General features: G+C 38.1%; 1 protein-coding gene across 4 annotated transcripts in view; it reads left to right on the top strand.

Moving 5' to 3' along the window:
• Fgd4 (FYVE, RhoGEF and PH domain containing 4) overlaps window positions 1–13,764 on the top strand; it is a 204,045-nt gene that overhangs the window by 103,438 nt on the left and 86,843 nt on the right. For all 4 annotated transcript variants that reach the window (XM_051190982.1, XM_051190983.1, XM_051190984.1 and 1 more), the window contains exons 2-3: window positions 3,396–3,515; window positions 12,249–12,432. In XM_051190982.1, the coding sequence (XP_051046939.1) occupies window positions 3,396–3,515; window positions 12,249–12,432 (304 nt within the window). The remainder of the gene's footprint in view (window positions 1–3,395; window positions 3,516–12,248; window positions 12,433–13,764) is intronic.

Raw genomic sequence — 13,764 nt, 5'->3', positions numbered from 1 at the left:
AGCAGAAGGATGGATTCTGTCTTCATATCCATTCTGTTAGACTGTCTTTTTATAGGTGATTTAAGACCATTAATGTTGAGGGTGTGTAAGGACCATTAATTGTTGATGCTTGTTTGTTTTATGTTTGTTGTTGGCAGTGGTATTGTGAATATATTTGTTCTGCTTTACCCTTGGTTTCTGGTATAGTTGGATTATCTATTGCCTACATTTTTATGGGCATAGTTACCTTCCTTGGGTTGGAGTTTTCCTTCCAATACTTTCTGTAGGGCTGGATTTGTAGACATGTATTGGGAAAATCTGTTTTTTGTCATTAAATATCTTGTTTTCTCCATCTATAGTGATTGAGCGTTTTGCTGGATATAGTAGCCTAGGCTGGCATCCGTGTTCTCTTAATACTTGTAGAACATCTATCCAGGACCTTCTGGCCTTGAGGGTTTCCATGGCGAAGTCAGGTGTAATTTTGATAGGTCTGCCTTTATATGTTACCTTTCCTTTTTCCTTCGCTGCTCTTAATATTCTTTCTTTATTCTGTATGCTAGGTGTTTTGATTATTATATATCGAGGGGTCTTTTTTCTTTGGTCTAGCCTATTTGGTGTTTGGTATGCTTCTTGTACTTTCATGGGCATGTCCTTCTTCAGATTGGGAAAGTTTTCCTCGATGATTTTGTTGAATATGTTTTCCGCACCTTTGAGCTGGGCTTCCTCGCCTTCCTCTATGCCTTTTATTCTTAGGTTTGGCCTTTTTAAGGTGTCCCACATTTTCTGGATGTTTTCTGTTAAGGATTTGTTGGATTTATGATTTTCTTTGGTCGATGAATCTATTTCTTCTAGTTTATCTTTCACACCTGAGATTCTCTCTTCCATCTCTTGAATTCTGTTGGTTATGCTTGGGTCTGTAGTTCCCGATTTTTTTCCCCCAGTTTTCCTATTTCCAGCATTCCATCGGTTTGTGTTGCCTTTATTTTCTCTATTTCAGTTTTCAAGTCCTTAATCTGCTTGTTTTTCCTAGGCTTTCTGTACTTTCTTTACTTTCCTTAAGGAATTTGTTCATTTCTTCCACTTTTTTGTTTGTTTTTTCCTCCATTTCTTTAAGGGATTTTCTCCCATCTTCTTTGAGGGCCTCTATCATTTTTATGACGGTAATTTTTAAGTCATTCCCTTCTGCTTCCTCTGCTTTGTTGTTGTGTTCTGTTCTAATTGGTGTAGATTCCCTAGGTGTTGGTGGGGTCTCTCCCTCTCTCTATGGTACTTCCCCAGTGGGCTTATGTGAGTCAGATATTCAGTATCTGTAGCTCTGGGTGGTCCTAGCTCTATAGGAGGTCTCTCTGCAGACAGGGACCCAGGGATGGGGTCAGGGCTGAGGATCCAGTAGAAGATGCCTCTAGCCAAAGGCTCTAGCCAGTGGCTGGCAGAAGAGGACATAAGCTGAGCTGAAACTTGGGAAGTTTATGCAGGATAGTGGGATCTCACTGGAAACTGGCACTCTCCAGCTGAGGCCTCTTTCTTTAGCAGAGGCCCTGCATTGGGGGTCAAGGATCTTGCTGGCGGGAACTCAGAGTGGACCTGCAGAGATAGGTGGATCTCTGGGAGGTGCCCGGACCTTCAGCAGAGGACTGGAGGTGGGGTCAGAGACCAAGCAGGTGGAAATTATGGGTGGTCCCGCGTGGATAGGCAGGTCTCCTTTGTTCAGATTTGCTCTGAGAAGTCTCTGAAATAGTGTTTTCTGTTGGTTCCACCCTCTGTCCCAATGCTCATCCAGAGCTGCAGAACAGTGGGCAGGGTAAGGCACAGGGTGGGAGGGCCAGGCTCTCAGTGGGGATGGGTGGAGGTGTATCAGAACTCCAAGGGTGCTCTCAATGGGGACAGGACACAGGAGCAGTGGGATCAGGGGCCAATCCAGGGAGTTGGGGGGAAGGGGAAGAGGTTGTACGGGAGAGGCCGCCCCCATTGAGCCCAGACTCACCTCTAGCCAATGGCTGGTGGAAGAGGACAAAGGCTGAGCTGAAACTTGGGAAGTTTTTGCAGGATAGTTGGATCTCACTGGAAACTGGTACTCTCCAGCTGAGGCCTCTTTCTTTAGCAGAGGCCCTACTTTGGGGGTCAGGGATATTGTGGGCGGGAACTCGGAGTGGACCTGCAGAGATAGGCAGATCTCTGGGAGGGGCCCGGGCCTCCAGCAGAGGACTGGAGGTAGAGTCAGAGACCAAGCATGTGTAAATTATGGGTGGTCCTGCATGGATAGGCAGGTCTCCTTTGATTAGATTTGCTCCAAGAAGTCTCTAAAGTAGGGTTGACTGTTGGCTCCACCCTCTGTCCCAGTGCTCCTCAATGATACTTGTTTTGCTAAACGATGCTTAATCCATATCAGAGTTCCACCATTTTATCAGAAAGGTGTCTGTTGCAAATCATGTTCATTGCTGTTTCATGGGCTTTCTAACAGCCCATGATAATAATACTACTCAGATAATACCTGAAACTTCCTGCTTTCTAAAACATAGCTTAATGACAAAATTTCAAAAGGAGTTCAGAAAACAAAGTGTTTAATCTATATTGTTCATCACTTAGGTTGAATGGGAATTTGAGGACTCAGTAGATGTTGGTTGGCCTTTTCAGATTAGCATTTGTTCTGAATGATTCTTAGGCTATAAAGACCTTGAGTAAATAGTTTACATGTTAGATATTTGAATCACACAAAAGTGAAACTTTCGTAACACTAGCTCCTTAAAAACCCAATTTTTCTTTTAGCTAAAATGAATGTCTGGTAGAAATTTTATGTTCTCCTAATTGGAGTTTCCTTTATTATTAATATTGCCATGCCACACACAATCCAAATTGAATCTATCTATAGAGAGAAAATATTGACATATTCCTTTCTAAAAGTCTGAAATTCCACATATAACTTGCATCAAAGACTTGAATAGAGGCCTGTTTCTCCCTTTCTATGTGTCATGTCTATGTGTCAGGGTTATTTAAATTTTAAATACATGTGACAGTGTACATATAATGTCACCATTGCTGCAAACATGGGCCACTCCTAGCAAATGTTAGGGATGTTGTGTGAAAACTAATTTATTGGGGGAAGGAAGCACATTGGTTCTTTTTATCTCAGGACATTCTTCTGTAATCTCCATGTGAGCTGTCACAATAATCTTTGCCTATGGTTCTTTTGAGTAATGTGGTCACTGACTGGTCATTAAAATATCACCTAGCAGCTACATTGTGCCATTTCTGGAGACAGAGAGGGGTCTTTGTATAGAAGTCTCCCTTCTGTTCTGAAGCATACAGAATGAGGTATTCTCCAGGAAAATCTGTCAAGGACAGTACATAATTACAATACTGTTTTTATGTAATCAGAAAAAAACATTAACTTACTTCCCTTTGCCTTTGAACTCTAGGTATCAATACCTGTCCAAAGGCCAGTCCACCTCATACAATAAGCAACACAACCACAGAGGCTCAGGGAATAAATGGGAGGACACCAGCAAAACGCTCAGCTGCAAGTCCAAAGCCAAAAGGTTTGTATTCTGGGGCTCTGTGACTGGTCAGGTTTAAGAGCTGCACAGAAGAATGAATACAGATAATTTGAAGTGTGTGTATACCTGCTCAGATGGAAACCAGTGTTTGCTCTGCTCCTTAGACAAGGTTCTTTATTATAATGCTTTGCACATTGTTGTATTGCTTTAAAATTTCATTGCTAAGGCTTTCTGAAAGAAATCATTAAAATTAGCTTAACATATAACCCACTAGACTCTGGAATTCTGGCCACTGCTGTGTTCATAGTGGGATGAAATATAATTGTCAAGCAAAGTCAAATAACTGATGACTTACAAAACAAACATATTTGTGAGCTTGTCGCCTTTAATTCTGGCCTTATCTCCCTCTAAAATAGTAAAGTGACTATAGACATAGAAAGTTTTTAACCATAACATAAGCTATTTTATATGGAAAATACAAGACAACACTTTGCTCTGTGGACCTAATTTGAAAGATAAAAAATGAGAGTAAACTGGAATTAATGTAGTTCTGATTTTTGTAATTGCCTAGATTTTTAAAAAGTTTGATATTTAAAAGGTCTTGCAGCTTTGCTTGCTTTTGGAAGATGCATTGCTTGACTACAACGTTTTCCAGTCAGTACACTGAGGAAACCACGGCAGCCATCTATCTACCACTCGCCAAAACAATCCTGTAACCTAAGGAGACAATTATGGCCTGATTTTTGTTGTTTTGTAGTTTAATGTTTAAATCAATGTATTTCTTCCTTAATTGTTATTTACTCCACATCTTAAATGCAGGCTAGTTATGTACAATTTTTTTTAACTATAGGTACTAACTAAATGACAAAGTAGATGATTTCTCAGAACACTCTTTCTTGTTCATTGGCCCTTACCTGGTACTCATGGCTAAAATTCTAGCCCATCTTTTACACTGAATGACTCTTTATCCTCCCCCCCCCCCCGTGTCTTTGCCTATCTGGGCTTCATATATATATATATATATATATATATATATATATATATATATATGATTCATATGAAATAGTATCCATAGCTTGAGGTCTCTCTGGGGTTTCTTTTTTTATTTAAAAAATTTTTATTTTACATACCAACTCCAGTTACCCCTATTTTCCTTCTCCCATTCTTCCCCCACCCCCATATCTACTCCTTAGAGGGCTTAAGGCCTTAACTAGGATTGCAGACCAATCTTCCTCATGAACATTGATTCAAAAATAAATACTCAATAAAATACTGTCAAATCAGATCCAAGAACACATCAATTAATCAATAAATAAATAAATCATTTACCATGATCAAGTAGGTTTCATCCCAGAGATTCAGGGATGGCTCAACATATAAGAATCTGTCAATGCAATCCACCATATAAATAAACTGAAAGAAAAAAAAATCACATGATCCCATTAGATGCTGAAAAAGCCTTCAACAAAATCCAATACCCCTTCATGAGAAAGGTCTTGGAGAGATCAGAGATACAAGGAACATACCTAAACATAATTAAGACAATATACAGGAAGCCAACAGCCAACATCAAACTAAATAGAGAGAAACTCAAAGCGATCCCATTAAAATTAGGAACAAGATAAGGCTGTCCACTCTCTCCATATGTTTTCAGTAAGACAATAAAAGGAGATAAAGGGAATATAAATTGGAAGGGAAGTCTTCAAACTTTCACTATTTGCAATGATAGACAGTATACATAATTTCCCAAAATTTCTACCAGGGAATTCTTACAACTGATAAACAAATTCAGTAATGTGGCAGGATACCAGATTTACTAAAAAAAAAAAAAAATCAGTAGCTGTCCAGCTGTCCTATATACAAATGATAAATTGGCTGAAAAAGAAATCAGAGAATCAATATTCATGAGGAAGATTGGTCTGTAATTCTCTTTCTTAGTTGTGTCTTTCTGTGGTTTGGTATCAGGGTAACTGTTACCTCATAAAAAGACTTTGACAGTGTTCCTTCTGTTTCTATTATGTGGAACTACTTGAGGAATATTGGTATCAGCTCTTCCTTGGAATTCTGGTAGAATTTTGCACTAAAACCATCTGGCCCTGGGCTTTTTTTGTTTGCGAGACTTTTAATGACTGCTTCTATTTCCTTAGGGGTTATAGTTCTATTTAAATAGCTTATCTGGTCTTGTTTTAATTTTGATTTGTGGTTCCTATCCAGAAAATTGTTTATTTCTTTTAAATTTTCCAATTTTTTGGAGTACAAGCTTTCAAAATATGACCTAATGATTCTCAGGATTTCTCTAATGTCTGTTGTCATGTTCCCCTTTACATTTCTCATTTTGCTAATTTGGATATTCTCTCTCTGCTTTTTGGTTAGTTTGACCAAGGGTTTGATTTTTCTCAAACAACCAACTCTTTGTTTCATTGATTTTTTTTTTTTTGTACTTCCCTCTTTGTTTCTATTTTGTTTAATTCAGTCCTGAGTTTGATTGTTTCTTGTTGTCTACTCCTCGTGGGTGAGTTTGCTTCTTTTTGTTCTAAAGCTTTCAGGTGTGTTGATGAGGGGCTAGTGTGAGATTTCTCCACATTCTTTATGTAGGCACTTAGTACTATGAACTTTCAGTTTAGCACTGTTTTCATAGCATCCCATAAGTTTGGGTATGTTATACATTCATTTTCATTGAATTCTATGAAGTCTTTAATTGCTTTCTTTATTTCTTCCTTGGCGCAGTGGTGAAGCAATTGAGCATTGTTCAATTTCCAAGGGTTTGTCAGCTCTCTGCAGTTAGTTTTGTTGTTGAATCTGAACTTTAAGCCATGGTGATCTGATAAGATATAGGATGTTATTCCAATTTTTTTTTTTTTTTTGTATCTATTGAGGTTTTCTTTGTTACCAAGTATGTGGTCAATTTTATAGAGGATCTATGAGGTGCTGAGAAGAAGGTATATTCTTTTGTGTTTAGATGAAATGTTCTATAGCTGTCTGTTAAGTCCCTTTGAGTCATAACATCTATTCTCTTATTTCTCTGTTAAGTTTCTGTCTGCTAAACCTGTCCAGTGTTGAGAGTAGGGTGTTGAAGTGTGGGTTTTGATGCATAATTTAAGCTTTAGTAATGTTTCTTTTACAAATGTGGGTGCCCTTATATTTGGGACACAGATGTTTAGAATTGAGATTTCATCTTGATGGATTTTCTCTGTGGTGAATATGAAAGGACCTTCTTCATCTCTTTTGATTAATTTTAGTTTGAAGCCTATTTTGTTGATATTACAATAGCTATACCTGCTTGTTTCATAGATCCATTTGACTGGAAAATCTTTTCCCAACCCTTTGCTTTGAGGAAATATCTGTCTTTGAGGTTGAGGTGTGTTTCTTGTATACAGCACAAGGATGGATCTGTTTTTTTGTTTTTGTTTTGTTTTGTTTTTGTTTTTTTAATCCATTCTGATTGCCTGTGTCTTTTTATAAGTGAATTGAGACCACTGATATTAAGAGATATTAATGACTAGTGATTGTTAATTCCTGTTACATTTGATTTTGTTGTTATTGGTGGTGGTGTTTGTATGTTTACCTTCTTTGTGTTTTGCTGATGTGAGGTTATCTGTTGCCTGTGTTTTTGTGAGTGCAGCTAACTTCCTTAGATTAGAGTTTTCCTTCTAGTAATTTCTGTGGGGCTGGATTTGTGGACAGGTATTGATTAAATCTAGTTTTATCATACAGTATCTTGTTTTCTCTGTCTATGGTGATTGAAAGCTCTTCTGAGTATAGTAGTCTGGGCTGACATCCATGGTGTCTTAGTGTCTGCAGAATATCTGTTCAGGACCTTCTGGCTTTCAGAGTTTCCATTGAGAAGTTGGGTGCAATCCTGATAGGTCTGCATTTATAAGTTACTTGTCCTTTTTCTTTTGCAGCCCTAAGTATTATTTTTTTATTTTTTATATTTAGTATTTTGATTATTATATGGCAAGGGGACTTTTCTTTTTGGTTCAGTCTATTTGATCTTCTGTAAGCTTCTTGTATCTTTATACACATGCCCTTCTTTAGGTTGGGAAAGTTTTCTTCTATGATGTTGTTGAATATGATTTCTGTTCTTTGAGCTAGACTTCTTCACTTTCTTCTGTCCCTATTATTGTTAGGTTTTGTCTTTTCATAGTGTCTCTGATTTCCTGGATATTTTGTGTTAAGAATTTCTTAGATTTAACATTTTCATTGAGCAATGAATCTGTTTCCTCTATTGTATCTTCAACATCTGAGATTCTTTCTTCTGTCTCTTATATTCTATTGGTTATGTTTGCATCTATAGTTCCTGTTCATTCACCTACATTTTCACTTCCAGAAATCCTTCAATTTATGATTTCTTTTTTTTTTTTTTGCCTCTATTTCAGTTTTCAAGTCTTGGACTTGTTTGATTGTTTTTCTTGGTTTTCTTAACTTTTTTGAAAGATTTTTTGATTTCTTCTAAATTTTTGTTTGTCTTGTCCTCTATTTCTTTAAGGGAATTTTCCATTTCATCTTTAAAGGCCTCTATCATCTTTGTAAAGTTATTTTATTTATATAGTTTTTATTTAAATTAGAAATGATCTTATTTTATATATCAATCCCAGTTCCCTCTCCCTCCCATGCTCCCCACTGACCACCATCCCATAAAAAGGGTGAGGCATTCTATGGAGGACCATCAAAATCTGTCACATCATTTGGGACTGGGCCTAGGCCCTCCCCCATGTGCCTAGGCTGAGAGAGTATTCCTCTATGGGGATAGGGATAAATACTGATCTACTACCAGAGGTCCCATAGACTTCCCAGGTCTCCTAACTGACACCCACATTCATGGGGGCCTGGTTCTGTTCTATGCTGGTTTCTTAGCTGTTAGTCTGGGGTCCATAAGCTCCTTCTTGTTTGGGTCAGCTGGTTCTGTGGATTTCTCCAGCCTGGTCTTGGCCCCTTTTCTCATTACTCGTCCCTCTCTACAACTGGATTTCAGGAATTTGGCTCAGTGCTTAACTGTGGATCTCTGCTTCTGCTTCCATGAGCTACTGGATAAAGGCTCTAGGATGGCATATTATAAGGTAGTAATCAATTTCATTATAGGTGAAAGGCATTTAGGATAGCTTCTTCACTACTGCTTAGAATCTTAGTTGGCATTCTCCTTGTAGATCTCTGGACATTTCCCTAGTGCCAGATTTCTCTTTAGACCTATAATGACTCCCTGTATTAAGGTATCTCTTTTCTTGCTTTTCTCTATTCTTCCCCTGACTCAATCTTCCTGATCCCTCATGTCTCCCTTTCCTCTTCCTCATTTCCCCTTCTCCTTCTCCTAACTCCCTCTCATAAAGTTATTTTAAAGATCATTTCCTTCTGCTTCATCTGTTTTGGGCTATTCAGGTCTTGCTGACATAGGACTACTGATTTCTAGTGGTGTCATATTCCTCTTTGTGTTGTTGAATGTATTCATACATTGCCTTCTACACATGTCTTCCTCCAATCAGTACAGGCCTATATGTCTGGTGGTGTTTGGGGCCTTTGGCTGTGGTGTTCACTAATGTGGTGGAGGATGGTTTGTGGAACAGGCACTGCTGCCTGGTAGCTGGAGGTGCAGGTTGAGTTGGGGAAAAGGGTTGGGGCTAGGGCCTGGAGAACAGGGCTTTCCAGCAGGGTGCTCAGATACTCACCTGTCTCTTAAGGTGTGGGTAGAGATCTGGTGGTTACTGGCTAGGGGGTAGATGGGGGATGTTTGGTGGATATGTGGCTGCTGCCTGGTCAGTGGGAGTGCTGGGGGTAACGGACAGGTGGAGGTCCAATAGTCCCAGGTGAGATGACAGCAGGGAGGGGACTAGGATGGTTGGTGGGCTAGTTACTGGGGGGTGCCATGGGTTGAGAAGGGGCAGGTGCTAGGGGCTAGTGAGCAAGACTCTCCAGCAGGGATCTCAGAGATCCACCTGTCTTTTCTAGTATCCCCTAGGATGTATTTTTAAGATGGCTTCATCCTATTCATAAACAGTAGCCCAGTGTCCCTCCCCTAAAAGTTATAAACTTGTAATATTACCTTGTAGTAAAAATTAGATAGAATTGGTAAATGAAAACCAAATTAAAGTGATTCTGGAAGTGGAAAACTCAATAAAGCAAATAAAAAGCCTCATGGATAGAATATAGCATGTGGAAAACAGTATTAGATCTTAGACAAAAGGTAAAAGAATTAGATCATTTAGTAAAGATCAATGACAAAAAATATGAGTGGAACATGTGGTAGCTTTGAGACTCCTTGAACATCTTGGCTCGCAGAAATATTTTTAAAGGAAAATTTCCAAGCCTAGGAAAGAAGATGCCCAACTAGGTTCAAGAAGCACACAGAATGGGTTGCCTTGCCCAACTATAATGGGATTGTTTTGTTTTATCTTATATTTTATTTGTCATGTTTGGTTGTTATCTCTTAGAAGCCTGTTCTTTTGTAGTAAGAAACTGAGAGGGAGTATATCTGGATGGAAAGAGGATGTAGGGAAGAACTGGGAGGAATAAAACAAAGGGAAACTGGTCACTGGCTCTCATTTCTGTTAACTCTCCTTGATTTCCTGGCTTCTTAGTTTTTTAGTCTGTAGACTTTGGTATAATATATAATTACATTGTCTGTCTTGATTGCTTAGTATTCTTCATTTTTAAAAACTGTTGTAGATACTTTGGATTTAGAATGGCTTTTACCTGTGCATCTTGTTACTGTCAGAATTTAACAATGAAGTAGGGAAAGACTGTAATTACATTCTAAACTCATTCAATGCCAAACCAAACCCACAAATGAATTTATGTCTTTATTTCTGGAACTAATATACCATCCAAAGTACACAGATACAAATAAAGTGGAGAAAGAAGAACTTGTAGTGTTAGGGTTCTCCATTCTCATGGTCTCTAATACCAATCATGCTTGTGAGTTTTTATATCAGCGTAGAATAAGGTGGGTTCATCTGGGAAGAAAGAATATTAGCTGAGGAAATACCTCCACAGCACAAGCCTGTAGTCCAGTCTGCGGGACATTTTCTTCATTGGTGACAGGGAGGGCCCAGCCCATTTGGATAATGCCTTGCCTGCCTGGTGGTCCTAGGAGCAGGTTGAGCAAGCCATGAAAAACAAGTTAGTAAGGTGTAATTCTCCATAACCTCTCCTCCAGCTCCTGCCTCCAGGTTCCTGCTGTTTTCCTGCCTTAGCCCCGCTCAGTGACAGATGTAAAATCTGTAAAATGAAATAAATCCTCTCTTTCACAGGTTGTTTTATGTCATGGTGTTTATCAAGTAATAGACACCCTAAGACACCAATAAAGGGTGTGTCAGAAACTATGGCTCTAGGCTCTTGCCTACATGACAGCCTTTATCTGGTTTTATAAAATATACCCCAGACAAGCTCCTTTAGGACTGATAGTTGCAGCCCTTGGAAGGGAAAGCTGGTTTCCCAGGAATCAAAACTTTGACTTCTTTGAGGCCCTGGCCTCAGCCCCAGCCCAGCCCTTACCAAGTCTGTCCCTGGGAAAGGATACAGAAATAGTGTTCCCCTTATCCTTTCATCAGGGCCCCTGAGACAGCCTGGATCAGTCTGGCTTCCAACAATATGTATATTAGAATCACCACAAGAAAAGAGTACCTCAGAAAGCAGTTTGATCGGGATTTTTTATACTAAATTAGATAAAGAGAAATAAATTATGTAAACATAAGAACACCAGAGGTCTTTTCCATAGGATGTTGGAGGAAACTAGAAAAATGAAAGTTTAACAAAGTTTGTTAACATAGATTTTCTCATCCTTAGCCTTCCATGAATGATGATAAGAATGTTACTTCCCTTCTCATGTATGATGTACAAACACCACAGGTAAAAAGGACAAGGTCAAGATATTTCTCTAATGCCTTTGCATAAAATAATCCTTATGACAAAGTGGGCATTATTTGGCAAGAATATTCCACTTTGTATACTACCATGGATACTTCATATAAAATTGCTGCTATTATAATATTTTTGAAATAATCATAGTAAATATTTCCCCATTTTTATTGAAAAGTTTTTTACAATATGTTTTACCATATTTTCTTCCCTAAACTCCTCCTATATCTTTGCCATCTCCCTGCCCACTTCCTGTTCTTTCTCATAAACAAAACAAAAGAAAGCATGGTGGTACACATCTTTAATCCCAGCACTGGGAGGCAGAGGCTGGCAGATCTCTGAGTTCAAGGTCAGCCTGTTCTACAGAGTGAGTTCCAGGACAGCCAAGTTGTTACACAGAGAAACCCTGTCTGAAAATAAAAAAAAAAAACTTTTTAATGTTATTATGTTATATTGTTGTTGTTTTGCTGTTCCTTAGGCTTTTGTATTGTTTAGCTTTGAAGCTCTGTGTGTAGGATAACTACAATCACTCTGTTATTAGAAAATCTGCATTGTAAAATACACTGTATTTATAGCACTTAGTTTTTAATATATCCCCTTTTCTCTGTTTGGGCAAATAACTGATCTTATGTCTGTCACAATGTTTAGGATGCTGTAGTCTTATAAAAGCGTGCATGCGTGCGTGCATGTATATCACAAGTATATATCTATATAGATATATAGATATAGATAGATACATATATAATTACATAATTTCAGTGAGATCTGGAGAAATACCACAGTCTAAATAAAGTTCTCTTTGTTTTAGGTAAGTCCCAGTTTGACAGCCCCCTTTATATTAGCTTACTAATGCTAAAGATGTTTGCATCCACCCAGGATGCCAGAATCCTTGCTGTTACTATGAATGCTCTTCTTTTTCTACAGTGCCTCCAAAGCCATTATACCTACAGAATTTACCTTCATCCCACACACCCCAAGTCCCCAGGCATAAAACTTTTCCGAGTGCAAAACCAAGGATGGAGGAAGCTAATCTGACCCCTACTTCATGTGCCTCAAAAGGAAAGCCTGGTAAGGTGTCAGATCTCATCAGCCACTTTGAAGGAGGCAGGTAAGAGCTACTGTGTAATGGGAGAGGGTGGGGAAGAAAAGATGGCCTTAATAGCTTACTAAGTTACCCGCCTTTAACAAGTACATTTCAAAAATCAATTATGTGATCTTACCCTAGTAGGCATTAACGCTGTTTCTCATTTCCTGTGCTGTTCTGGTAACTGCTGTGGCCATGCTGTCCATGCTTGGTGGTAAGGCCACCATGTCATCTCTGATTCCATTATCCTCACTCTCTCTGAGGACCTGACTCCTCTGTAGTCTTTCTGACCCATTTTTGTTTAACGAGAGGCTGCCATACCAATTCAGTCTGCTCCCTGTTCCTATTGTCAGAGTATTACAGAGAGACATCATTACTAAACACAAAACTCGTGCTAAATACCCATTTTATTCTTAGAATATATATATATATATATATATATACATATATATATATATATAATCAATATTTTATATTTGAATCTTTAGTTCAAATGTGGGCAAAATGTGTTTTTGTCATGAAAAAATAAAAACCAAATCCATATCCTTTTCTACTTGTACTACCTAAATTGTTTTATCTTAGAATTATTTATGTCACTAAAAATCTAAATAAAATATATATAATTTCACTTATATAAAGCCAAATATTTTTTCTCATTCAGGTATAACATGGAGAGATAATTTCCCATTACATGAATCATTTTTAATTTTTTTATTTTACTATTTTATATGCATGGATGTTTCCTGTATATTATTACATGAACTTTTATATATGTATACATATGTGTGTGTGTTTATGTATGTAAATATAGTGATATTATAGCTCAGGAATATTTGGGCGATATCCTGCGAAGCATGAGAAAGCAAAAAACTACAATGTCTTTCATTTAAAATTAAAAATGTAAGTATAAGCCAGCTGGGGGCACAAGCCTATAATTACAGCACTCAGGAAGCAGAAGCAGTAGAATGGAGAGTTTAAAGAGAGCCTAGGCCCCGTTGCAAGACTCAAAAACAAAACAAGAAACTAAAATGTAGTATAGTGACAAAATACTATGCTTATTATAATAGTTAGAACTTCTGGAGAAAAGTGGTTAACAGCCTGTCTTCAGGTTTTATTTCTAAGCAGTTGTGGTACCTTCTTTAAATCCTCCAATGCCTCCAAAGGGAATTTGTAATGCCTTTTGGATAGCTGAAATTGTAGCAATATTAAAGGAATGATTAAATTCCATTCAGTGTTTTTTCTTCTCAGTGAGGATTGATTCAGAAACAGAAAAGAGGTCCTTCCAGTTTTCAGATTCTGCAGCCACCACAGTGACTGCAGAATATAAGATGGGCTGAAGCCCGAGCTGTAATGAAC

This window comes from Phodopus roborovskii, unplaced genomic scaffold (genome assembly GCF_943737965.1).
Source record: "Phodopus roborovskii unplaced genomic scaffold, PHOROB, whole genome shotgun sequence".
In the NCBI taxonomy this organism is placed as follows: Eukaryota; Metazoa; Chordata; class Mammalia; order Rodentia; family Cricetidae; genus Phodopus; species Phodopus roborovskii.
This window is presented reverse-complemented; position numbering and strand designations above follow the sequence as displayed.